At 49.2% G+C, this 26,810-nt stretch overlaps 1 protein-coding gene across 11 annotated transcripts; it reads left to right on the top strand.

Annotated features, from left to right (window-relative positions):
- The first annotated feature begins 3,393 nt into the window (after positions 1-3,393).
- Positions 3,394-26,032, top strand: HDAC11 (histone deacetylase 11). Of its 11 annotated transcripts, none has more exons than XM_090278787.1 (10): positions 3,394-3,452; positions 4,390-4,538; positions 6,775-6,875; positions 17,384-17,431; positions 18,900-18,942; positions 20,686-20,762; positions 21,776-21,838; positions 22,835-22,931; positions 23,850-24,028; positions 24,211-26,032. In XM_090278787.1, coding segments are annotated over exons 1-10 (975 nt in total). In that variant the 5' UTR covers positions 3,394-3,450; the 3' UTR covers positions 24,427-26,032. The 11 variants fall into 11 exon arrangements, with proteins under 11 accessions (XP_090134913.1, XP_090134904.1, XP_090134885.1 ...); XM_090278778.1 differs by having other exon boundaries at positions 23,829-24,028; XM_090278759.1 differs by having other exon boundaries at positions 17,315-17,431.
- The last annotated feature ends 778 nt before the right edge of the window (positions 26,033-26,810 follow it).

Here is a 26,810-nt window from a genome sequence, read left to right as displayed (position 1 = left end):
TCTCACCATCTCACCTTGTGTCTATCACAGCACTTACCACATTGTTGATTATTTCCTAGTTTAATGTTTGTCTCTCCCACTAAACTGTGAGCTTGACAAAGGATTTTTGGATCTTGCCAGCTGAGTTCACTGCTATGTCCCACTGTAGTCAGTGAGCAGACATGCTAGGATTCTGTACCGAAGAGGCCCCCGAAGGCACAGCATGAATAACATAGCATGGTTTATTTCTCCCCAGGTGATGGTGTTATAACAGGGGGATTCACCACCCCTCCCTCACAGAAATGGGGGAGGTGTTGAGGAGTGTCAAAAAACAGCAACTGAGCAGCAGCTGCACCGTGGCTGCCTAAACAGTGTATGTCACCCTGGCAACCAGGGTGACAACAGGGGATTCTGGGGGAAGCCTTTAAATAGGAGAGGCACAGAAATACAGCCCTCTTTGGATCTCCCCTTTTTCCTGGCAAGCTGGGGGTGGGGCTGGAGTTCCTGGGCCTGGGGCCTTGGGTGTTAGAACATGGCTGACTTTTGCTATATGCAAATGAACCACATGCAAATTAACCTGGTCCTAGTTTCTCCCATAGGAAATAAAAATGGACTTTGCTTGTTCCCAGAAGAAATGTTGATGACCTAGCATGACATGTTGACTGGGGAAAAGTGGGGATATATAAATAACCTCTTGAATGTATTGATGGGTAAAGTCACCCTAACCGAAATGTATGTTCAGAAAAGTGTGGAGTCAGCACCTTCACATGCATAGGAAAAAAACTCCAATGAGTTCTTGAGGTGGTTTGGGAGTTCTTTTTTTTCCCTTTCTTTACTCTACAGATCCTTGAGTTGGACCACAAATCCCTCTATTATCTTTAACCCCTTTTTCTTTCTTTTCTCATAGACTATTCTCTGGGTGATTTCTCAGAGCAAAGGGATCCTGGAACAACCAGGAATGTTCTAAATGCTGCCCCCTATCCCCCAAGCGCTCCAGAGTTTGCGTGAAACACCTGGGGCAATAAACTGGTAAAGTAAGAGGAGAGCATGGCTGGGCAGTAAGCCCCCCCCCTCCACTACATAGGAAACATCAGTGGCAGCTGCTGGCCTCCCACTCCCTGCCCCCGCCCTCACCCCCAGTGCAGACCTATCAGTAGAAATTTCCCAGCGCTGCTGCTTCTGCTTTGCCTGCTCCAGCTGGGGCAGGCTTAGTGGATCAGTCAGTGCCTGTCCTGGAGGTAGCCCAGTTGGAAGAGGCTCAGGCCAGCAGACTGGGCAGCAGGGCAAAAAAACAAAACAAAACAAAACCCTCATGGACTCCGCCCCCCCACTCCCCACCGCACCCCTTACCCCAGCGGCAACTGCAGGAAGCCTAGCCGAACAGGTTCCAAAAGATGCCTGAAGCCAGACAGTGACTGGAAACCAGCTAAGGCACCTACATTTCTCAAAGGACAATACTTTTGGGTGGAAGTTCCTGGCCCAAACTTGAACTGAGCTGGCAGAAGTTGGCAGGGGGATTTCCTTGGGTGTCTTAGAGGAAATGGGCTTTGAGGCAGTAACCTGCCATTATTTGTAACTCTATAGCCTTTGCATAAGATTCCTTTCCTTTCCACTGAACTCTACCTCCAGCGTTTTTGCCTGTTTGCCAGGAGCAGTAGGACCCTACTGGTTGTTTGGCAACAGTGTGGGTAGGTGGTCCAAGTTACGAAGGTTTGAAGGTGTTTCCAAGCCCCTTGGTCTCTCTAAAACACCTTCCTCCTCAGCCACACCAAATACAACTTAAAATATCCTTTTACCCAGAGGACTCCTACTCTCTTTGGCCTCAGCTCCCTGATCCAGCCTGCCCCAAACTCTGGTTCTCCAACAAGAGGTTCATCTGTGTGCCTTCCCGAATCACAGGGCAAGTTTCCTGAGATAAAGTTGACCGCTCACAATGACACAGGGCCAATGTATGCTCTTTTTTGCTTGTGATTGTTATTATTACTTTTTCTTTTCTGTGACTATAGTTTACATCTGACCACATCCCTGACCTTCATGCAAATTAATTCTGTACCTCAGTTTCTTCATCTGTAACATGGGGATAATCATTGTTTGCTTCCTGGGGTTGCTCTAAGGATTAAATGATCATAAACTTTTAGAATTGAACCTAACACATGCTATGTGCTCTTTAAGCAATCATCAGCATTACTACCTCTTTCGATTCTGTCAACTTCCCCATGAGATAGATGGCAGACATCATCTTATTTACAGATGTGGAATTGAAGAACCAGATAGCTAAAACAAGTTGACCAAGGCCACTGGGCTGGTAGGTGGGGAAGTATGGGTTTAATCCACACCTTAACCTCAGTTTCCTCATGATAAAATTGGGGTGGGATGGCACCCTCCCTCATAGGATTAGGTTGTGAGAATCTAATGCCATCACGCAATCAAGTGACATGAACATAGCCGGCACTGTTCAAATGTCTGTACCCTTCCACTCATGGTGCCCACCCTGTAACCCCAACACCCTCATGCAGCCACTAGGGATCCCAGTTGGCCTGCTCCTGGCAGCCCTGGGGTCAGCTGCTTGTTTGGTTGGCAGAGACAAATGAGCCCACAGAGAGGTCTATTGTCTCTGTCCCCTGCGGCTCTATTGTTGGGGCCTCTGCCCAGGCGCCTGCCCCAAGAAACTATCAGCTGCCACTGGGCGTAGTCTTGGCTTCCTAGAATGGGGAGGGGGGAGGAGGGCCTGTACCTTGAGGATTGAAACACCGACTCCGTTCTGTTGATGAAGAAACTGAGACTTAGCCTATGTGACTTCTGTGAGTAATGCTTATGTCAAGACAGAGTAGCCAAAGATAGGACTGGGGGCTTTATTCCGGTAGGGGGCGCATGCGACCTCAGGTCAGAGAGGTGGTGGATCCCTTAGGCCAAAGAACGCAGCGCCACACTCCCATTTTACTCGCGAAAGCAGAGACTCAAGAGCACGGACCTCTGCCCAAGGTCACATAGCGACTCCAGGTGGACGTCGGCCAGGAAGCCCTGCGTGCTGAACTCCTGGGCTCTCGTAGCCTTGGGAGATAGCAGAGACGCTGAGCAGCAGTGGACCAAGTTTAGAATGGCCCCTCCCCTGGGGCGGGGCGATGCCACTCGGGGGTTTTAACTCTGTGACGCACGGCGAGAAAAACTCGCAGGCGCTCCCCGCCCAAAGGGCGTGGCTTCCCGAGCCAGGCACAAGTCCACTGGGTATTTGCCCGAGGAAGGCGGGACTTCGCGCCTGATGGGCGCTGAGGACGTGGCCTCCATCCTGAGGTAGCCCTCAGCGTGGGACTCCAACCTTCTGTGACGTGCGAGGGCTGGGCAGAGCTGAGCCTGCGGGAGCTCCGCCCCCAGCGGAGGCAGCCGAGGCTGGGGGCGTGTCCTGGGCGGGGCTGTGCCCCGTGCCGCCCGGTAGTGGAACGGTGGCCGGCGCTGGGATTACCCGGCCGCGGGATGTAAGTGTGGTAGGGGTCGGGCCACGGGGCGGGGCGCCGGTCTAAATCCCCGGAGTTTCCAGGGGTACCGCTTGGCGGCAGCGCAGTGTGCGGGTGGCCTGACGGGCCCAGGTATGGCGGGCGAGGGGTCGTTCGGGTCGGATTCGCTCACGCCGATCCCGCACTCCGGGTTACCCTGTTGCCATTGCTCTGCAGCCAAAGGGATGGGAACCCGTCGCGGGGATCGCGACCCAGGCGGGGGCCCGCGACATGCGCGGGTCTAAAGTCTCCTTTCGGGCTCCTCCCACCATGCGGAGGCCCCTGCAGTGGCAGCAGCTGGAGTCGCCCCTGTGCGGCTGCTCCGGAGGTTTGTTGGGGTGGGGAGCGGGTTAAGCTGCGTGGTGGGCCAGAGGTGACCAGCATCCCTAGCTTCGAGTTGGGCCACAATCTGCGAGAGCCCCTACCGGCTGTTTCAGGAACCCCAGCTCTCATGACTAGGACGCTTTCTTTGCTCAGATATGTAGATGCATAATCTCGATCCTCGGAACAGTTACAGTACATGTTTTTTAGGAAACTGAGTCGTAGGACCACTCAGCTGTTGGGTATAATAGCTATAATGTGGGAGTGAGGTGCGGCCAGACACACCTGAGTGTATCTGCTCCTCCACAGACCTGCTGTGAGACGTTGGTTCCCTCTCCAAGCCTTTGATGAGATGGTGGTGCCTGCTTCCCAGGACTGCATGAGGATTGGATTGGATAGTGTAGGGAAAGAGCCAATGCTCAGCAAGGATCTGCTATTATTGTTGCTGTTGCTAAGTGGCCCCTTTTCTGCTGCTGAAGGAGCTAGTGGTACCAGGTCAGGGCTATTTGGTAAATCAAAGCCAGCTGGCATAGAGGGAGGCTGCTTCTCACACTGAGACCATCCCTATCTGTGTATTCTGTCCCTATGCGCTTGGAAGGCCACATACAAGCCAGCTGTACCAGCATGTGCCGGAGACAAGGTGGCCCATCGTGTACTCACCCCGCTACAACATAACTTTCATGGGCCTGGAGAAGCTGCACCCCTTTGATGCAGGAAAATGGGGCAAGGTGATCAGCTTACTAAAAGGTATGGAAGGCCCCACCTTGAACCCTACATCTGCTTCCTTTACCCTCCCCCACTGCCTTTCCCTAACACAAGCTTCAGACTCTGCTACCAGCAGTCTTAGCCCTCACATTGCCTTCCACCCATACTGTCAAAAGGATCTTTCCAACACAAACTTCTAAGCATGATATGTCCCTGTCTCAAACCTTCCCTGAGTCCCCATCACTGTGGATCTAAGTCTTATGTCGTCCTCTGGAAGCCCATTAGAAAGGGAGCTACCAATGGACATAAGAAGCTGAAGTTTGGAGGAATTGTGTCCATCCCCCCAAGCTCAGAGAGTTCAAGAGGAAGAGAACTTTTGCTTCAATCCTACTGATTACAAATGGAGGAAACTGGGTCCCAGAAAAGTTAGGAAATGTGCCCAGAGTCACATAGTTACTAAGTGGCAGATTGGGGTCTGGAACTCAGAGCTCCAGGCTCCCACCCCTCCTGGTTTATCCCACTGAGCAAGGTGATGCTTGCACTGTTTCAACTGCAGTGTGGGAAATTTAGGAATTGCAGTAGGCTAGTGCGAGGATAGTCTCCTTTTTCCCTCTGTCAAAGTTGCTCTGAGAGAAGTAAGAAATGTTACCTTAAGTGTTACCTGGTGTAGGATGGCTCATCCTTCTGATCACACCATGGAGAAAGTCTCACTTTGGGGCTAGCCCATTTTTAACACTAAGCCCACCTCCCTTTTTAAAACAAATCCAGAGTAAGCCTGAGGCTCTGTGCCTTACAGAAAATAGAATCAAATTACAGATTAATAACACTATTTCTACTGTATTTGTTTTTTATTTCTAGTTAACTTCTATTTATGGCAAGTGATACTAATTTTCTGTTTGCAGTAGTGATTAGAGTATTCACAGAAAAATATTAAGTAGAAAAGAATACAAATCATGTGCAGTGATGGCAAGAACCTGGCAAAGTGAGCAGTGGTCTTGCCTTCCTGAATATGGTCCTTCATGCTCTATTTCCAATCTGAGTCACTCTCCCCATTTCCCTTTCTTGGGCTCCTGTGTCACCTAGTAGCCCCACAGAAGGGTTCTTTTCTCCCTCATCTGGAGGCAGTAGTCCTCCTGAGTTCCTTCCTTTCTCCTATGAGGATATAGTGGAAAGGAAGGAGGGGCCACATGTGAAGGGCCTTGGGTGCCTCAAAAAAAAAAAGAGTTGGCCCTTTGCCTGAAGGCAGTGGGGAGCCATGGAATGTTCCGGGGTGGGGTTAGAGGGAGTACTTGCTGTATGTGGAACTATATGTGGAAAATGTATGTAACTAGTTGGTTTCTACAAGGGTTGGTTTCAAAGGTTAATACTTTAAAACAGGTCCCCTAGATTCTGCCCTTGTTTGTCCCTTTGAGTTCCCTAAAACCCAGAGCATCATGGGCCAGTTCTCACTGTGCTCTAGAGCACTCCATGCTCTTGACCTCGGTTTCTTTCTTTCTTTCTTTCTTTGCAAAATGAAGCAAATCTTGTCTGCTGTATGTGAGGGGTGATGAAATAATTCAGTGTTTTCTAAACGTTGGTCATTTGCAAACCACGCTTGGGACCTTGTCATCTAGCTCTTCATACCACCTGTTCCATTATTTACTTCACATTTTTTATTGACTTAGCCTTCATTTTTAAAAATTTAAGTAAACTTGTTTTAAAAGGAAATGTGTCATCTAAATGGGAAAAGCCAGTTAGTTTTACTTGCCATAAATAGAAAGTCATGGTAAAATATAAATGCATTGAAAACAAGAGTATAATTCAATTCAGGCTGCTTACTGTTGCTGCAGGTTGTGAGACTGATTTTTGGGGGGTTAAAAAAGGAGATGATCATGGCTCAAGTGGGTGTTAAAGAGAGGGCACACCACACTGAGTCTCCCACGATGCCATCAGAAGGTAGAGGGAGAATTAATCAAAGAGCTCTTCTCACTTTGAGAATCAACATCATTGACCCTGTTTCATCTGCCTCTGAAAGCTGTCCAGACACAGCTGAGCTCACCTTGTGACTATCAGTGGCTTGGGAAGGGTTGCTATGTGCACAGTGGCCTAAGATCCTGGCCATTGTCCACACTGGCCTGGGAGATGGCCCCTTCTCAGAATGCCCATAAACCAGCAGCACCCACCTTCTCTTGGGGCAGGGCTGCCAGAGGCAAAGTCTGCAGCCCGTGGGAGGGGTTGGGGCTGGCCCTGGCCCTGGCCCTCCCAGCAGGGAAGCATGGTGCCTGCTTTATGGTTTCAGAAGAGAAGCTTCTGTCAGACGGCATGCTGGTAGAGGCACAGGAAGCCTCAGATGAGGACCTGCTGGTGGTGCACACGAGACGCTATCTCAACGAGCTGAAGGTACAAGGCCAAGGGCCTGGGGGCTACCACAGGCTAGAAGGAGGAGTGGTCATGGGAGGGGCAGCTCAGCCTGGGAAAGCACAGCCTAACTGGGCTCAATTCCTGTTGGTAGTTCAGGGGAAGCGTGTGAGTCTGTACCACAAGAGAAGGAGTGAAGTGTCATAAAAATGCAGGTACCAGGGATGGACTAGACTCTGCTGGGAGTAGTGAGTTCCCTGTTTTGGAGTATGAAAGTAAGGATGTCCACTTGGTGGAGAGTGAAACTTTACAAGGATTGAGACTTCTACATTAGTGACTTTCAATCTGTGTTCTATGAACAGGCCTCAAAGACCCCTGTCCCCATCCAATCAAAGCTGTTCTATTTTGGCCTGTTCTTATATTGGACTGAAGTTTAAGATTTTGTTCTAAGGCCTTTACTAAAGACTTGTTCAAACTAAAAACAAGTTTGAAACCCCTCAGGGTCCAGCAGGGAACATAAAGAAGTGGTCAGCCAGGTGGTGGTGGTATGTGGGTGAACTGGAAAGCTGCTGCCCTTCCCAAGTGGGTGGCTGCTACTCAGCTCCACTGTAGGCCCAGCATGGCCAGAATGCCTGGCTTTAAAGCAAGGCCCAAAACCCAGATTATTAAGTGATATTTCCTGATATCTTATTGTGGAAGTTCATTGGGCCTACAGACTGCATGCTCATTACCTCTTTCTAGAGCACTCCGTAGCTCTCATCAGTAGCTGAGCTTTTGAGGTGGAGGCATTCAGTCAGTCTCCTCTGTGGGAGAAGAGGGGAGCTTGGACCGGAGGTTGCATGAGAATTCAGTGTTGTTAGCTTGCCCTGGGAGGGTCAGGGATGCAACAGGTTCTCTGCCCCCAAGAGGTGGGAGCCCTATACACCTGAAACTATATAATTTTATTAACCAATGTCACCTCAATAAATTTAATAAAAATTTTTTATAAAAGAATGTGGAACCCCTGACCCCCAGGCTTCCCAGCTGGACTCATTTTAGACTCAGAGCCATAGTAGATACCAGAGGTCATCAGGTCCCTTCCCTCCAAAGATGATAAAGCCTAGGCCCAGAAAGAGGCCACCCAGGAAGTCAGGCAAGCCTGAGGGAGACCCCAGGTAAGGCATCCAGTCCGGTCTTCCTGGTTCCTGGTCATAGCTACTGCTCTCTGTTCTCTCAGACTCTGACCTAGCTGTGAGAATTCTAGATGGAGTCATGATAGTGTTAACTCATGAAAGAGTACCAGGAAGAAGATGAAACCTGACTCCTGGGAGAGAGAGATGTGTGAAGCCTTGGCAGGAAGCCCAGCACTTGGCTGCCCAGGCTTCCTGGGCCTGGACATGCATGATCACAGTCCTGGCCCAGCTTCTTTCACTGAGCATAGTTTTTTCCATAATTATCTACCTTGTAGCATGTGTCAGTACTCCATTCCTTATTAAAGCTGAATAATAGTCCATTATGTGGATAGGCTACATTTTGTTTATCCATTTATCAGCTGATGGACATTTGAGTTGTTTCCAGCTTTTGGCCTTTGTGCAGTGTTATTATGAACATTCAGGCACAAGGATTTGTTTGAGTACCTGTTTTCAATTATCTTATATACCTAGGAGTGGAATTGCTAAGTAATATGGTAATTCTGTTTAACTTTTTTGAGGAATCACCAAAATGCTTCCCACAGCAGCTACACATTTTACATTTCTAACAACTACACAAGGGTTCCAGTTTCTCTACATTCTCACCAACGCTTATTTTCTGTTTTTGTTTTTATAGTGGCTAATTTAATGGGTGTGAAGTGGTATCTTATTATGATTATAATTTGCATTTCCATAATGGTTAATAACATTAAACATATCTTCATGTGCTAGTTAGCCATTTAAATATCTTCTGTGAAGAAATGCCTATTTAAGTCATTGGTTTATTTTAAAAATCAGGGTGTTTGTTTTTGTTATTGAGTTGTTCTTTATCTGTTCTGGATATTATATGATTTGCAAATAATATTTTCACCCATTCTGTGGGTTGTCTTTTCACTTTTTTAGTAATGTCCTTTGATGCACAATGTATCTATTTTTTTGCTTTAGGTGTCATATCTAAGACTCCATTGCCAAACCCAAGGTCATGAAGATTTTACTGCTGTGTTTTTTCCTAAGAGTTTTATAGTTTTAGCTTATATTTAGGTCTTTGACCCATGTTGAGTTAATTTTTTTTTTTTTAATTGGTGGATATTTTATTTATTTTTATTTTTTTTAATGTTTATTTTATTGATTATATTGTTACAATAGTTCCAATTTTTTCCCCTTTGCTCCCCTCCACCCAGCAACCCCCTTCCCCGACAATCCCCTCCCCAAGTCCATGCCCATGGCTCACCCTTTCATATATTCTTCTTCTTTTTTAAAAAAATAATTAATTAGTTAAATATTTTAACAATAAAAAATAACAATCCCTCCCTCTCAGACTTAAGACCCTTTACAATCTTATAAAGGACAATGGACGAAGGTCTCGAGCTCCTCTAGCTGCTTCAAGCTGGACATGGTCGTCGTCCTACGTACCCTTGGGTCAAGAAATCCCTAATAAGAGTGGGGATGTGGAGGGGAGGGTGGCCTTCCCACAAGGGGAAGGATCGTGCAGACTCCAGGTTGGATGGCTGTCTCTGGACAACGGCATGCTTGGTTTAACAGGCTGGCATCCTTGTTGTATTCTGGGGCAACAGGGTTAAAGGACATCATTCAATCTGTAACCACTAGATGACAAAAGACAGGTATTAATTTTTCAATGTCCCACATTAGGGAAAATAAGGGCTTCTTTGGAGGAAGGTGTGCCAGGTACATCTCACCTGTCCAAAACCCTTTTGCCCATTATACTTAGTTTGGACTGAGGGAAATATTTTAGGTTTCCCCCTCTCAGGCCTCTGGGCTCTTTCTGTCCAAGCCATTAGGATAGAAAAGAGAAACCAGTTTTAAAGTGAAGCCCACAGACCACCCCGTTCTTCACCAACCCAGCCACTTAGTTCAGCCAAACCATTGAGTCTCAGGAGGCAGCAATGCAGACAGGATTAAGTGAGGCCTATACGTACAGACAATCACTCAGGTAATGAGATCGTAGGCTTATGCCCTTTGAAAACAGAAAACACATGTTAATTTATGTAACATAACCCGCACACAAGTTTATAGATCTGTAGGACTGTCTTATCGGAAAGACATCTAGTTGCAAGGCATTTGACATTCTTCTCGCCTGTAAGTTAAACATCTTTGATAATGCCACAGACATAGTTTAACTTTCAAATGAAAACAAATTTTAAATGAAAAGAAACTTTAAAGACGTTTAGCTGCACTACTTTATAGTCTACCACTGGGCATTGTGATCTTCCTTGAATCTTGATTTTTCTCCCTAAGATTACCCTCCTTGTCATTAAAGGGACTGCATTAAGTTCATTTTTAATTTATCCTGTTCATTTGCATAAACACAACAAGAGCAGCAAATGATCACTTATGATCTTTAGTTCTGCTTTGCTGGAACTTATGTAAGGAACATTTAGGGTGACCTTCAGTCTGCCCTTCAGGGCAAAGAAGCTGAGCCACATACCTGGCATTCAGCCTTGCCTGTAAACACCTGTCTTTTCCAGGTCCTCCTGGTTTTCCATTGTGCGTTAAGGTCCCTTCTAGCCATCTTTCAGGAAAACGACCTTCGTTCCTTCCCTGGAAAGATTACTATGGACCGCTCATCCATCCAAGGTACCAGACCTTTTATCTCGTGGACTTTTATTACCTTTGAAAGTCAGTCCCAGTTGCTCAGGGCTTTTTGGTAACAACCAAAGCCCAAGCATGTCTCCTTTAGGCATGACATTCCAGTCAAAGTCTTAGTCAAAAAAAAATCGTTATTAACAACTGGTCTTATTAGTTTTATGCAAAGAAACTTAGGTCATTACTTACTTCTTTAGAATGCCAAATTCTGGAGGGATCAGATAGGGAGAAAATATATACAGTGTGAAGGAAAAACCTTGTCCTTCTAATATTCACTGAACTTGCATTTCTATTCTTTATATTTTTATTTTCCCCCCCACTAAAAATTTTTCTGTTTGTTTGTTTTTCCATTACAGTTGTCTCACTTTTTTCCCACTCTTGCTTCTCTGCACCCTGTCCCTCCCTTCTCCCACATTCAGTCCCCACCCAGTTGTCCATGTCCATGGGTCATTTATACATGCTCTTTGAGTAGACCCTTCCCCTTCTTACCACTTCTCTCCCTCCCATCTCCCCCTTTGTTACTGTTAGTTTATTCCTCGTTTACATACCTCTGGTTCAATTTTGCTCATTTGTTTGTGTTGTTCATTAGTTTCCTGTGAGTTAATTTTTGTATACAGTCTTGAGATGAATCTCTGATTTCATTCTTTTACATGTGGATATCCAGTTCTCCCACCACCATCTGTTAAAGAGACTGCTCTTTCTCCATTGACTGGTTTTAGTACTCTTGTAGATATTCAATTGGCCATAGATGTATGGATTTATTTCTGGGCTCTCAATCCTACTCAATTGATCTGTGTCTATTCTATGCCAATACCACGCTGTTTTGATTACTTAATCTTTTAGTGAGTTTTGAAATTGGAAATTGTGAGTGCTTCAACTCTGTTCTTTTTCAAGATTGTTTTCACTATTCAGGGTCCCTTGAGATTCCATACGAATATAGGATCAGCTTCTCTGTTTCTGAAAGAAAATAAAAAGGCCATTGGGACTTTGATAGGGATCGTGTTGAATCTTCAGAAAAATTTGGAGAATATTGCCATCTTTACAATATTAATTAGGTCAACCCGTGAACACAGGATATTTTTCCATTTATTTAGATCTTCTTTAAGTTTTTTCATCAACAATGTTTTGTAGTTTTCAGTGTGTGAGTTTTGCATCTTTCTCAGTTAAATTTATTCCCAAGTATTTTCATTTTTAATGTTGTTGTAAATGGAATTACTTTCATAATTTTCTGTTTGGATTGTTTGTTGTTAGTGTGTAGAAATACAGGTGATTTTTGTGTGCTAATCTTATATCCTGCAACTTTGCTGAATTTATTTCTTAAGTTTAATTGAGGTGTGTTTATTTGTGTTTGTTCTCCTATATATAACATCATGCCACCTGTGAATAGAGATAAATTTTACTTCCTCCTTTCCAATTTAAAGACATTTATTTCTTTGTATTTTTAAATTGCTCTGGTTGGAATTTCCTGTTGAATAGAGTCACAAAAGTGGCAAAAGCAGTCATCCTTGTCTTGTTTCTGATCTTAGGTGGGAGGTGAAAAGTCTTTTACTATTGAATATGGTGTTAGCTATGGGATTGTATGTGTGTGTGAGACAAATGCCCTTTGTCATGTGGGGGAAGCTGCCTTCTACTCCTAATTTGTTGATTGATTTCATGAAAGGGTGTTGGATTTTGTCAGATGTCTTTTTGTTTTGTTTTGTTTTGTTTTCATCAACTGAGTTGATTATATGGGATTTTTAACCCTTTTCTCCTTTTGCTCCCACTTCCACTGCTGGAAAGTCCTGACCCAAACTAAGCATTTGGGGTTCCGAGTGGGGTTGCAGCAATCTCTTTCCTGAGTGCCATTGTTAGTTGGACCTCTGAGGGTGGGGGTCCACTGGAGGAAATCATGCAATGAGAGAGCAGTGCAGAGCTGTGAGGTTTCCAAAAGGCTGTCTGGGCATGGAGGCCCTGACATCTGACCATGTCCTGGGATGGCAAAGCTTCCAGGCCATGTCCTTTGGTGGGCAGGCAGTGGGCATCAGACTGGGATAAACCTCACAGGCTTACCATAGCTCATTCATTCATTCGTTTAGCATTGTCTGAGGTCAAGTTGCCTGAAGCATCAAATTCTCTGGAAGGCTTGTTGCTGGGCCCCACTCCCAGAATTTCTGATTCTGGAGGTCTGGGGTGGGGCCTGAGAATGTGCATTTCTAACAAGCTCTCAGGTGCCACCGTTGCTGCTGGTCTAGGAATCACACTTGGAGAAGCATGGCCCTAGAAGCAAAGCCTGCAGCTGGGATTTACCTGGGACAAGGTTCCAGGTGAAACCTACAAAGAGGGTGGGAGGCAGAGAAAGCAGGGGAAGAAGCTGGGCCTACATGTGGGTTTAGCAGAAGTGTGGCCTTAGCCTGATCCCGTGGGGTGTGTTGTGTGCTGACTGCAGCATCTGTCTTAGGAGCAGGAAGCCAGGCTCTTACAGGCTGTCCTGGGAGAGCACAGGTCGGATGGCCTTCTTGGGAGAAGGTGCAGGTAGGTCTCTGGGGGACAATGACAGCATGTGCAACAAGCACCTACTTTGTGTCAGGCATCATTCTCAGCACTATGCAGCAGGAATGAGCATGTGCCTGCCCTCCCAGAGCTGGTGAAAGATGACATAGAGGTATTGTTGTTATCAAGTAGAGACAAGTGCTGTGCACAAAGATGAGGCAAAAGTAGGGGTCAGAGGGGCTCAGGTTGGGGTACGTTATATTGGGCAGTGAGGACAGACCTCTCTGATGGCTCTGAAGTCTTCGTTCTAGGCCTATGTGGGAGGAGTTCCTGTTTCATAGATGAGGAGGTAGGAGGCACAGGTAAGTAGAAAGGCATGCCCAAATTCATATAGCAGTGGCATAGCCCAGAGTTGGACCAGGGTGACTCTGAGGAAGACTTATGCGCCCTGTTCCGATGCTGCTCTGATCCAGCCTATCCCTCAGTGCCCTTGCCTGGGGCCAGGCTGCCCGACCTGCAAGTGGATCCGGGCGGGCCCGTTCCAGCCTCTTGCACCTCCCAGATAAAGTGTTCCTGGCACCGCAGCATCTATCATCCCCTAATTTGCCCCACTCCCTATGTTTATTTTTCACCCTGTCCACTGATGGTTTTTTCTAGAGCAGCTATATCCAATAGAACTTTCTGCAATGATGGAAATGTTCTAGAAGGGCTCTGTCCAGTTCAGTAGTCCCTAAGCACATGTGGCCATTAAGCACTTAAAATATTGCTTGTGTGACTGAGGAACAAAATTTTAATTTAAAAAATTTAAAATTTTCAAAAATTAACTTAAAATTATATGTAACTAGCCATGTGTGGCTGGCAGTTCCTGGACTGGCTAACACAGCTCTAAAGCATCACTAAGCCACAGCACTACCTTGCACATGGCTGGGCTGAAGAGAAGTCCTAGCCCTGTCTTTCATGGCCAGAAGTCAAGGAATACTGAGAGGTGGGTGCCTTGCCCTGTTGGAGCTGGTCTCTGTGGCTGAATCCCATGTGTGCTTTTGGTGACTTTATGCTTGGCCCATGTAAAATTCAGTCTCTAGCTTAGAGGTTCCCAAATCTTGTCCCACACAACTGCAGCTTTGTGAATATTAATACAGTATATTATATGAAAAGCAGAGGGAGCAGGCAGAGGTTTGTGTCAGGAAGTTTCAGAAACACGGGATGAAGCAAAGGTAAAGGGGGTTCTGTAGCAGAACTTCTCAGAGCCTTTCACGTGCCAGAATGGGTTGTGAATTTCCAAGAGGTGGACCACACAAGCATTGCTTCCCAAATTCATTTGATATGGAACCTCTTCTTGATGTTGTGCTAGATAGTTGCTGTGGAATACACTTAAAGAAATGCCATTCTCATGGTTTTCGATCCATATCAGACCCTTCAGAAGGCTGGGGTATGGCTTCATTTCCTTTCAGTCTCCATCCTCTGCTGGCTTGTTGAGGGGGAGGGGCAGTCATGTAAAGTGTTTCTTCAGTGGCTTATTTGTTGTTCACTCGTTTATTCATAGAAAACAATGATTCCAGGCCTCCCATTTGCCAGGCTTGTCTTGAGCAGTGGGATTGGTGCGATGAACAGGTGGGGCTGGCCACCTTTTTCTCACTGGCTCCATGCCACACCACACACATACTTATGTACATAGCGACAACCAGTGGTTGATGGTGCCAATTCAAGGCCAATAGTGAAGGAAGAAACTTATTCAGTGTGAACAGATCAATTGTGATACAGCAACGCTGGGAGGAGGCCTTGGGGCAAGGCTGACCTCACCTGAGTTTCCTTTCAAGCTAGACAGCTCTGCTCTCCTCTGGTTTACTCTGCTCCAGCCTAGCCCCAGGCAGTCTTCAGTCTCCAATGGAAAGGGAAACTGCACTATGGGAGCCTGAGGAGAGCTAATTTAATAGAGAGAAGTCCCTGTTCCTAGTTGGCCCATTCTCATGCAAATAAGGACTCCAAATCCTCACAGTTTGATTGGTCCAAAGGCGCTGTCCTGATTGGTCAAAATGGAGCTTATCTTATTGGTTGGAGAAAATGCTGGGGGGAGGGTATAGGTGCACAGATCTGATTGGACAGGGAAAACCTCAGTCCTGTTGGTTAAAATACTATTCCAGGAACTCCTCTATAAGGACTTGCTCAGGTTGCAGGAAGGCAGTTCAGCACAGGAGGCAGGCAGTTTAGTTCACGTTTCTCCCTAAAGTTTGGTTTATGTGAGAGACCCCTGTTTAGAAACAGCTACTAGGCTCTGCTTTTAAATTTGAGCTCAGTTAGCCACCAGGAGTCCCTCTTAGTAGGTATCTTCTTTCTCAGGATCCACAATATGCACACACATGCATGTACATGAGTGCGCACATGCACACGTGCACAGGGGGTGGGTTTTGCACCTGTTTATCTGTCCCAGCTGAACCAGCCCTGCCCCCTTCCAGGCCCATGGTGCCTTCATGTTACAGCCAGAGGGCCACAGCTTGAGGAAGGCTGGATGGGCACCTCTCTTTTAAGACAAGTGACCCAGGTCCCATGGACCCTGCTGACTTTAGTGAGGGAGCAGGGCAGGCGTCCCCAGCCTTCGGCTGTTCTCAGCTTTGCCAGCCTGGAAGGGGTGCAGTGGCAGTGCAGGCAACATATCAAAATGTGTCCCCTGTTCGCCTAAGCCACACTAGCCCATTTGTGAGCTGACTTGTCCTGCCCTCCTGACCCAGCCTCTCATGCGTGCCCTCCCACACTGCCACCACACTCCGCTGGCCCTTTCCAGTCACATGCTTTTTCTGCAGGCTTCTCCAGGCCTAAATTGCTAACTCGGTCCTGGTTGGGGATCACAGTGGCCACACTTCCCAGTTCTCTATCATTGTATGCCTTGGCAGCCTCAACACCTCACTTTGCTCACTCCTTCCTGAAACCTCTGTGGCTGGCCTGAACACCTCTGGTCTCCCCACCACCCATTCCCCATCACCCCTCTGATCCCAGGACAGCCCTTTTTCATCCCATTGAACTCCAGCCTGGGCTTTGCCCTTCATTGTTGGAGTCCTGGGGTTCTGACCTAGCATCTAGACACCTCCATTCATCTGTTGTCTGTTAACTTTCCCCATCTCGCTTTCTCCAAACCCTCATTGTCTCTCGCTTCCTCCCTAGGGCTGCTGCTGCTATTCTTGTTCCCCTAACTGGTTCTTCTGCTACAACTAGAGCAGCGTGGGAAGCGCTGTCTGAGACTCCCCACTGCTCTGACGTGCCTGAGAGCCTTCACTAGCAGGCCAGGCCTATGTGTCCCAGCTATATCCAACTTCCGTTGAACATGGACTCACTTCTCTTCTGCCAGCAGTAATTTTTTTACCTTGACCCCTAAAACTTTAGTCTCTGCTTTCATGTCACCACCTCCAGAAAGCCTGTCTGCCCCCACCCCCACTCAGACCATGTTCTTCTCCATCACAAGACCTGTCACATTGCATATAAGCACTTCCCTAGTAGGCTGCGACAAGTATCCTGACAGGAGAACTGGACTAGCCCCCGCCTTGGCCCCTGGCACCTAGCAGAAACCTGGGCCCTCCTGCTGTCCATCTGCAGTCAGTGGGAGCAGGGACCGTGGGCCTAGGTGCATTCGCAGCCAGGCAGGAGATGGTTCAGGAACTGGGTGCATGGACATTTGCCAGGCGCCTGGGAGGTCCTTATCTCGGTGCAAATGCCTTTTAGGTGCCCCAGATCCTCCTGCCTCAATGCCTCTTTTGAAAGGAGCTCCATTTCTCAATGGATGAAGAGGCCATACTGCGCTGGGGGAGCAGGACACCTGGGCTTCTGTTCCTGGCTCTGTCAGCGACTCACTGTGTGACCTTGGCAAGGATGATCCTCTCTGTCTTTTTCTGTACAGTGGGTGGGCTGGGCCTGTTCTGGTCCAGCACCTCTTTAAGTTGGCTCAGCTCTTGTTATGGGCACAAGAGGGCAGCCAAGAACTTTGGAGGACTGAGCAATATGGGCCGACTGAGCTTTAAGAAAACATGCTGTGTAAACTGTTCTTTACTGAGCCCAAAGCTTGGTGGGAGCCAGACCTGTGCTGGTGGTTGGGGGGAGGGTTCTTTTTTCTTACCAAAGGAACTGCGCTTGACTCAGAGTTCACCCAGGGCACCTTGAAATTGACATTGGAGGAAATCTGATTTCCCAGCTGCTGCCTCTGAGCTCTGGGCATGGCAGTGGGAGGCCAATGGCCTGTGTCTCTTTCCACAGTGGTCCTTTGCTGTCGCTACCATCACAGAAATCCCCCCTGTCATCTTTCTCCCCAACTTCCTTGTGCAGCGGAAGGTGCTGAAGCCCCTTCGGACCCAGACAGGAGGAACTATAATGGTAGGTGAGGAGGCAAGTGGGATGCAGGGCTGGGCTGGGGACCCCCACACCTGGTTCCTTTCCACCTCTGGACCTTTGCCCATCCTGGGCTCTGCATCTGGAATGCCCTCCTCCGACTTAGTAGTTGAACAAAATCTTAAATATTCCTCAAGGCCCAGAACAATGACTCTCTCAAAGCCTTCCCCATGCCAGAACATTGGAATTCATTGTTTTTTCCCCGGGGACCTCCAATTGAGTTGCTGTATTTGCTGGTATGTAAGATACATATATCCCTATCCCCCAGAGATATATCCTAAAACGATCGCTCCATTATACTCAAATTTAAGATGGAAAAGCAAACCCCCATGACTTTAGTGATGGGTGGAGCTCCCTCTCTCCCCATCATGGGTATGGCAATGAATACCCTCAGCAAAATTAGGTTTCATGTCCTGTGTGTAGTTTTCTTTAAAATTATCCACAGAAACATTTCAGATTTCAGTGTTCAATGATCTAATGCAGAACTGGACAAATACCTATTGATCCCTATAGTTTTCTTTTTAGCTTGCAAATTTGTATACTTTTTTATTTTATTAGAGTATTACTGCCCACCCCGCCCTGGCTGGTTTAGCTCAGTGGATTGAGCGTCGGCCTGCGAGCTAAGTGTCGCTGGTTCGATCTTCCAGTCAGGGTACATCAGAGAAGGAAAACTCTGATTCCAAAAAACCTCCGCTGCCTTGCGGCATACCTCTTCAGGGGAAAGGCTAAGGGAGTAAACCCCGACAGAAAATCCGGAGCCGGAGTCCCTAAGGCGGTTTGACGTTGTAGTCAACACCGGCAACTCCTGCGGCGCACCTGAACCCAAGCTGTATCGACTCCGTCTTTCCCTTGGACCCTTCAGCTGCGAAGAGAGGGGGGGTCTGCTGCATGGGCAACAGCAGACCCTCCATATTACCCTGCCCAGGCTCTGTAGCTTCAGCGTCATCGCAAGATGTCAATTCAACACGGGAGGAGACAGATACCATGTCACTCCCGAGTCGGACTGCACAGCCATTCTCGGCGGTGCAGATAGACTCTTAAGAAGCTACACCATCGTCTCTCGAGACGGACGGCTGCTGACGACGACTGCCCACCCCAAAACTTTGATTTCCTATGGGATTTCAGTATTTATCTACTATATTTCCATGAGCAAAAATTTGTCTATTTTTCCCTTTGAAAGCCACATTAAAGTCATTGTCAACTTATGTGTCTTCCAGTTTCCTCACAAAATTGCAAAGGGGCTTATGCACTGAAAATCCCATATGCCAACCCATCTGGTACTTGCTGCTGGGACTGGGATTCCTGGGGGCGGGGGCGCCTGTAGCCCCACATCAGAGCTCATCCCCACCTCAGAGCTGGCTAGAAGCGCTGTTTATGGGATGAATGAGTGAATGAATGAGGAGTGGTTGAAGGAGAGGGCTGTCTTGCCCTTCACCCTGTGCTTATCTCCCAGGCAGGGAAGCTGGCAGTGGAGCGAGGCTGGGCCATCAATGTGGGTGAGTGTCCTGCCTGGGGAAGCTGGCCTGTCAGGGCCTGGGGGCTGGGAGGGACCTGGAGGAGGCAGCTGTGAGCTCAGAGGCTCTCTGGTGCCTGGGAGGGACCAGTCAATCCCTCCATCTGGCATGCAATCCTTGTCTAAAAGAGTTCTCCAGGTTGCTCCTTGTCCTGCCTTTGTGCACTTCCAGTGATGGGGAGCTCATTCTCTCCCAGAAAGCCTGTGCCATCCCTGGACAACTCTGCATGGGACTGAAACCTGCTGAGTTTCAGAGGCTCCCCCAAAAGACTCCATCAACCTCTGGGGTCCAGGACAATCTGCAGTGGCTTGGTCATGTCATGGTGGGTAGACAGGCCCAGGATCAATATCACTTCATTCTCAGGGGCCTTGAATGCCATCATTCCCCAGTCCCCTGGCCTTTCCCACAACATTGGCTCATGGGAGGGCTGCACCCATGGTCATCTTTGTCTTTGCCAATGTCCCTCATGGAGGCTCTGCATGTCATAGTTTGTGAAGCCCTGTTCTGTCTAGCCTCTCAACTGAACTGGCTGTTATTGTTCAGTCCAATTTTATTGATGAGAACATAGACATTGAGAGAGGCCTAGTGGCTTGCCAGAGCCCCATTGCTCCTCCCCACCACCCCCACCTTAGACTGTGAGCACTGCAAGGCCAGGGGCTGGATCTCTTCCATCTTGATATGTCCAGTTACCCATCATTAGGTCTGGCTTAACCATGATATTATGATACTCTGCTGAACAAATGAATGAGCGATACATGCCATGTGTTTCTACAGGGTTCCCAGGAGGACCCAGGAAGGCTCTTCCCTCATGGAAGTTGTTTTGGCCTGGTAGAGGTTAAGAGCCCAAGATCCTGATCTAGCCTTGGTTTGAATCTTAGTTCTGCCATAAAGCTAGCTATGTGACACAGGGCAAAGTGCTGACCCTCTCTGTGCCTCAGGTTCTTAATCTGTAAAATGGAGATGATGATGATAATACTGCTTGCTAGGGCTGTACAGAGACTTCAGTGAGTTCAGTGCCTGGTTGGTTAGGAGTTCACTGTTGGCTGTTATCTCATCACTGTGATCCAATGACTGCCTCTTGAGTGATGGAAGAGGCAAGCCCCTGTATCTGTGAGCCCTGGCTTCACACTACCAGGTGAGGCAGTTATGGGGCTCAACTTCAGAAGCTCAGGTTCTTATAGGGATTGCACGGGAATGGGCTCTATGGGCACTGAGGCTGTGCTCTTGGGGTTGTGGGGTAAAGGGGGCTGGACCCCAGTCTCCAGGGCCCTCACTGTTGCCATGGGCAGCCATGACAGCAGACGGTGCCTTACCTGATTATCCCCTTCTACCATCCTGCAGAATCCGGGTGGTCCCAAGGTAAACCTGTTCCTATAGTCCCACCACTTTTTTCTGGCAGGAAAAAAGGCAGGCCCAGCTATGTGGAGACTTACTACCTTGGAAAGGATGAGCTCCTGTCCCCTAAGGGGTGGACACTGGGGCCAATTTGTTGGGACAACTTAAGAGGTTTCTTTCACTGACACAGGTGGCTGTGATGGCAAAACTGCCTCCTGACCTGGGGATGGTGACATGTCTAGGCACTTGGTTCACTTTGCCAACCTGGAGTCCCAGGAGCCTTCCTAGGAGCTGAGAAGGAAGGACCCATTGGGAGGCCAGGGGTCGGGGGTGTACCTTGGTCCAGCACTTGAGCCTGGCCCTGACCACACCACATCTGCCCTTCTGTAGGTGGCGGCTTCCATCACTGCTCCAGTGACCGGGGCGGGGGCTTCTGTGCCTATGCGGACATCACACTCGCCATCAAGGTGTGCAGGAGAGCACCTGGGACTTAGTTCCGAGAGCTCTCCCTGGAATCCTCCTGCCACTCCCAGTTTTGTGTTCTCACCCCACATTATAGAGAAGGGAAGGAAGTTCCCATATTGCTTAGCCAGGCTCAGGCTCAAATCCAGATCTGACACTCTTCTGTATTGGCTGTGACAGAAAGGAGGTATTATAGCCTTCAACAACAGCAGGCAGCTGGGGGGAGCAGCAACAATGTAAGTAGAGAATTGTTACAGAAGAGTGAGGAGGAGATAGAAATAATAATGATCACAATAATACTGATGGCATTAACTACAGGCTCAAGCCTGTGCCAGCCACCACTCTCCATGCCTCACCTCAGTTAATCCTCACATATTACAGATAAGGAAACCGAGACCCAGGGAGGTGAGGCCACACAGCCAGAAGGGTCTGTCAGAGCCCAGAGCTTACCCTGACCACCCTGCACCTGGTCTCAGGCGGGTTGTCAGGAATAGGCCATCATGGTCCCTGTTCTCACAGGGCACACAAGCTAATGGTGGGGGTGGGGCAGGTCAGTAGACCTTGGGCATCAGAGAGGGAAACACACAGGGGACCTTCCTAGGGGATGGAGGGAGGGGAAGGAGGCCTGAGGGCATGGAGTTACAGGAAGGCAAAGATTCTGATAAAGTTCCAGACTGGCTTGAGAGGCGGTTCCCCCTCCCCTAGCCCCCACACATTTCCCCAAGATTCCTGGGCTGTCATAGAGGGCCAGTCTCACTCCTCTGCTTACCTACCTCAAGACTTCCAGCCTTTCAGGGCACAGAATGGGCCCCTTCCTCCAGCGAGCCTTCCCTGAGCACATACACATGCTTCTCTGGACCTTCACAGCTCTCCTAAGTGTGTGATGGTTTTGCCTGTTTTTGATAGCCCACAAGCATGTATGGCCTCCTGCCCTAGCCCCTCGTCAACTGGGAGTCCTGAGGGGCTGTGCTTTCTGGCCTGCATGGGTCCTCACATCTTCCCTCTCCTCCCTGGGCAGTTTCTGTTTGAGCGAGTGGAGGGCGTCTCCAGGGCCACCATTGTTGATCTTGATGCCCATCAGGTGAGTGCCCGGTGGGGACTGGGGTCTCATGGGCCCCCCTGCTCAGGCCCCCTTGCATGCTCCCCATCAACATCTCATGCAGCCCCAATCTGTGGGACTCCCCCTAACCCTGGGAACAGCCCTGAGCCCCAAGGCAGACTCCTGCCACATTCATCCTCATCTGCCCCTTTCCCTGTGTCTGGAGAGAAAGGCTGGAGGCAGAGGGTTCTTCTTTCTTCCTCTGCCCTTCAGCCCAGCCAGGGCGGCTGGTCCTCTTCAGTGCTCCTGTCAAACTTGAGGGTCCTCCCTCCCTTCTCTTGACTGCCCCCACAAAAACCAAGCTGATGGCTCTTCCAAAACCCAGTCTGGCAGTACTATTCTTGTGCTCTAAACTCCTCAGTGGCTTCCATGGTCACTTTGGACAGAGCTGAGAAGCACTGCAGATTTATCCTTCTGGAAAATACTCACCAGTTCAGGGTTGTTAGGTCCCAAAGCCACTGCTTAAGAACTCACTGCCTTCGGTGAAAATATCAGGACTTGAAACCCAGGTCTGGCTCCTCTGGTCAGACAGGGCAGGGCATCCACAGGCTCTTGAAGGCCCCTTCCACACCTGTGCTGCTGCAACTGTGTGAAGATCCGGAGCCCTGCTTCAAGGTCACGTGACATGGAGCTCCTGAACCAAGTCACATGAGTACAGCTTTTTACAGTTTATATTTCACATCCCTGATCCCAGCCAATTCCACTACAGACTTGAGAGTGTGGTTGGGCCAAGATTCCTGCCTTGTTTCCTGGAGAAGAAAATGAGAAGGCTGGGGCTTGCTTAAGATCATGCTGGAAGGTCATGGGGCCAGGTTTTGAGGTTGAATCCCAGCTTTGTCACTTAATGGCCACAAGATCCTCTGCTCCAAGGACAAATCACACTGCTCAGGCACGGGATTGGGAGGATATCCTGGGTGGGGTGATCCTGGCCTTGCTGAAGGCACCTGCCTGCAAGTGATTTCCATGTTCTCTCCATAGGGCAATGGGCATGAACGTGACTTCATGGGCGACAAGCGTGTATACATCATGGATGTCTACAATCGCCATATCTACCCTGGGGACCGCTTTGCCAAGCGTAAGCTCCCCCCATCCCCCCAAGTCCTAAGTGCATTCTTGCATGGATAGAGCTCTCTCTTCTGAGTATTTTCTATGTTCTGGGCCCTGCAGAAGTCACTTCATTTATCCTCAGCATCCCTGCAAGGTGGGAATTGTTCCCATCGTACAGGTGAGGAAACAGACCTAAAGAAGTCACTTGGCCCACCCAAGATCTCATTTGCTTATCTAATAAACATACGTGTGGGTTCTTATACTAGTGGTAACCATCAGAAAATAAAAATAGACTCCTAAGTGTGCATCTGTCTGGTAGAACATGAGAAACAATGAAAAAGAAACAGGAAAATAAGATAAATAGGATATTCTGAATAAGATGGCAGAACATAAATTCCAATATAATAGTTATTAAAATAAGTGCAGGCAAGTTAAACATCAATCTAAAGGTAGAGGTGCTCAGATGAGCTGTGAAAACAGGGACCTGCTCACTTTGTGGGTAGGGGACATTTTTGCTGGAAGGGCTAGTAAGTGAGTCTGCTGTGGGTAGTCAGCTGCTGGTGTGGCCCAAGGGACCAGTTTCCAAACTGAATATTGAATGTGCTGGATTTGGACGTGAGGGCACAACATGGTATCCATATGTCTGGGCGAGGGCTCATGGAGGCAGTAAGAGCAGAAATCTGACAGGTCTCTTAAGTCCGCAGGGCAAAATGTTTTATCTGCAGCTGCCTGTCTCCTCTTTGGGTCCCTGCTTTGCAGCTGTTAGTGCTCTTTTTAGCTTAGTTTGGGGTGAAATGAGACACTGAGCAGTGCTGGAGTCAGACCACTTTTTAGTCCTGCCTTGAGCACTGACAGGGACCCAGACCATCTTTGCCCTCTTGAGCCCCAGTTTTGAGCCTTAGTTTCCCTTCTCTGCACATTGGAGGTATTCCTGTATCCCTCTCAGAGGCCATCAGGCGGAAGGTGGAGCTGGAGTGGGGCACAGAGGATGATGAATACCTGGATAAAGTGCAGAGGAACCTTGAGAAAGCCCTTCAAGAGCATCCTCCTGACGTGCTGGTATACAACGCAGGCACCGATGTCCTTGAGGGTGACCGCCTTGGAGGACTGTCCATTAGCCCACAGGTACATCCTGACCCTGGGGAGCAGGGGAGGGTCAGCTCTGCAGACTCAGCAGCAGCAGGACAGGTGGACCACACTGGTGCTTCTCCTCATGTCAGAGGGGGTGGGGTGCAAGTAGCAGCAGAACCTCCCTATACCACAAGGATTGAGGTGTACCTGAGCCAGCCTTCCCAATTTCCCCACAGGGCATCATGAAGCGAGATGAACTGGTGTTCCGGGTGGTCCGTGGCCACCAGGTGCCCATTCTCATGGTGACCTCAGGCGGGTACCAGAAGCGCACAGCCCGCATCATTGCTGATTCCATCCTTAACTTGTATGGCCTGGGGCTCATCGGGCCTGAGTCACCCAGCATCTCAGCACAGAACTCAGACACACCTCGGCTATCCCAGGAGGCGTCCTGAGTGCACTGCCCTTCTGAGTGGCTCCCTGCCTGCCTCACCCTCTACCCCGCCTCAGTGCTTCTTTTCTAACCACATGGAGTGGTGGGGGCAGCTGCCAGGGGCTCAGAGCCTTAGGACCTGGCAGGCTGCTCCCCTGCTCTCCCTGCTGGACGTTGGAGGATCTCTGGGCCCCTTTGTGGGTGGGAGCAGAAGGCAGTCCCAGGAAGACAGCACATGGGATCACAGGTCTGACCAAGCCTGGAGAAGCAGGTAGTTCATCTAAGGAGAGAGGAGGGCAGGTGAGGCCCAGGGGGCTGCAGGGAAGGCCTCCAGGGATCAGGGTACTCTGATTTTCAAGAAAGTCAGACCAAGGAGGCTTCCATCTCTACCATGGTTGGGCCTCTCCCTCTTAAGTCATGCAATTCGCTCCCTTTCTTGTCTCAGGCAGGGCATGAGGAGCTGGGGACAACATGTTGGTGGGACCGAGGGCCAGGTACGGAAGCCAGGCCTCTTGTAGGGGCCCTGAATTCCTGGCCAGCAGGCAGGAGCCCTGGTCCTAGATGTGAAGGGTAGCAGGGAAGGACTTGGGTGTATTTGCCTTTCTGGCATTCCCTTTCAACAAGACAAGGATTGGAGCTGCTCTCTAAGTCCCTTAGTGATAAGTGAAGGGGAGGCCTGTGGAGCCCCAAATCCCCGCTTCCCCAGTGGCGTCACCTGTTGGGGGGTGCAGTTTGGGGAAGAACACTTGGACTGGGGCCTCAGCAATGAAGAAGGGAGAAGGCAGAGGAAGATGAGGCCTGAACAAGAAGTTTCAGACAGGGCAGGTGGCCAAGCCAGGCCCTGCAGGAACGGAGGCCCCGGGTAAGGACCGAGGCATGGTGGGGCCGGGGGGTTTCTGGAGGAAGAGCAGAGGGTCTCCGCCCTGGCCAACAGGTTGGGAGAGAAGGGGGCTGGGGCAGGGCCCAGGGTAGGGCTGCAGCCTCCACTGGCCTCATCCAAATTCCTCGAAGCCCTGAGCACACTGTGTCCAGGGTCCTGAGTGGTCCCTAACCTTGTCCTCAGCTCTACTCTGAAGGGGACTCTTAGGCCCCCTAGGAAGCTGGGCTAGGGAGCATCCACTCCTCCATTGCCTGGGTGTGTTCATAGTGGGCAAAAATGGGGCTGGAGAGGCATCTCAGTCCCGGGTCAACCCCACATGTGGGGCTCGTATGCATTACCCTCTGGGGGCAGTCCTGCAGTCTCCCATTTTCTCCCTCACATTCCATTGCCTCTCCCTCTGCTGGAGCTGGGGGACGTGGGGTAAAAGTTTCAAGACCACAAACTGTCAAAAACGCTGACCTTCTGGACAAGACCTGAGGCATTTACCATGTACTTGGACACTGCCCCCCTTCCCGCCTTTGTCGTTGGTTTCTCTGTATCTGACTTGAGGTCCCTAACAATCCCATCACCTCCAATGCAGCCTGTGATATCTGGGGGCTCATCAGCTGTGATGCGGCTTGTCACTGTTGAGTTTCTGTTTGTAGAGAAACATAAAGGCTTTTCTTCACTGAATCTAGTCACTGTGTGTCCTTGAGATGAATAATCCTTCCCTCCTACGAATTAAAGGAAATAAAAAATTTTAAATGCACATAGCACGAGGCCTGGTGTGGGGCAGCTGCCCAAGAAATGACAGTATTTTATTCCATCCCATGTCCTATGAAGTAGGTCATTATTCCCATTTTAAGATGAGACAACAGATTCAGTGAGCAATTTATCCCAATCCACGCACATCTAGTGAGTGTAGAGCCAAGTTTGAACGCAGCTCTAGTGGAGTCCAAAGTATGTATCTCAGCTGCCTCAAACTTAGCAGGGGCGAGGCGATTGGGTGGAGGGGCCTCATTGCTCATTGCTCTCCAGACAGAGGAGAGCGCAGGGACTGGGAAAGTCTGGGATGGGAAGGCAGGCAAGGTTGGGCTTGGGCTGTGACAGTGGCTTTGCACCACGTGGGAAGCAGCGGGTAGTTGGGTGGGGAGTTCTAAGCCTGGGCTTCGGTTGAAGTACTAGTGGAGGTGGTCTGGTTCGGCAGGGGGGTCCAGGCAGGTGGGGAGCAGGACCTTGTCCTCAGCCTGGCCATCCCAAGGGTTAGTGGCACAGCCTGGATGGGGAGCAGGGTGGCCCCCCAAGGGTCAGTACCAGGGTCAGGGACATCAGATGAAGACATCTGGGGTGAGGCGGGACAAGCAGGGCTCCAGGGCGGCCCTGTGCTAGCTATGAGGAAGAGGATGCATGCTGACAGGTGCCAGACCTTGTTCCAGGTTCTTGGTGGGAGTTACCTGTCAAACCTCACAGCACTCTGAGGTAAGAACTACAGTATTTCTTATCTGTTTTACAGATGCAGACACTGAGGAATAAATTGGGTTAGTTAC

Source organism: Furipterus horrens, unplaced genomic scaffold, assembly GCF_987537825.1.
Source record: "Furipterus horrens unplaced genomic scaffold, mFurHor1.1.pri manual_scaffold_1, whole genome shotgun sequence".
Taxonomy (NCBI): domain Eukaryota; kingdom Metazoa; phylum Chordata; class Mammalia; order Chiroptera; family Furipteridae; genus Furipterus; species Furipterus horrens.
Note: the sequence above shows the minus strand (reverse complement) of the source record. Positions and strands in the feature narration are given on the sequence as shown.

Coding starts and splice junctions, on each gene's coding strand:
- HDAC11 (XM_090278749.1), top strand. Junction 17,432..18,899: donor AGACAGGAGGAACTATAATG/GTAGGTGAGGAG, acceptor CTTATCTCCCAG/GCAGGGAAGCTGGCAGTGGA. Junction 18,943..20,685: donor AGGCTGGGCCATCAATGTGG/GTGAGTGTCCTG, acceptor GCCCTTCTGTAG/GTGGCGGCTTCCATCACTGC.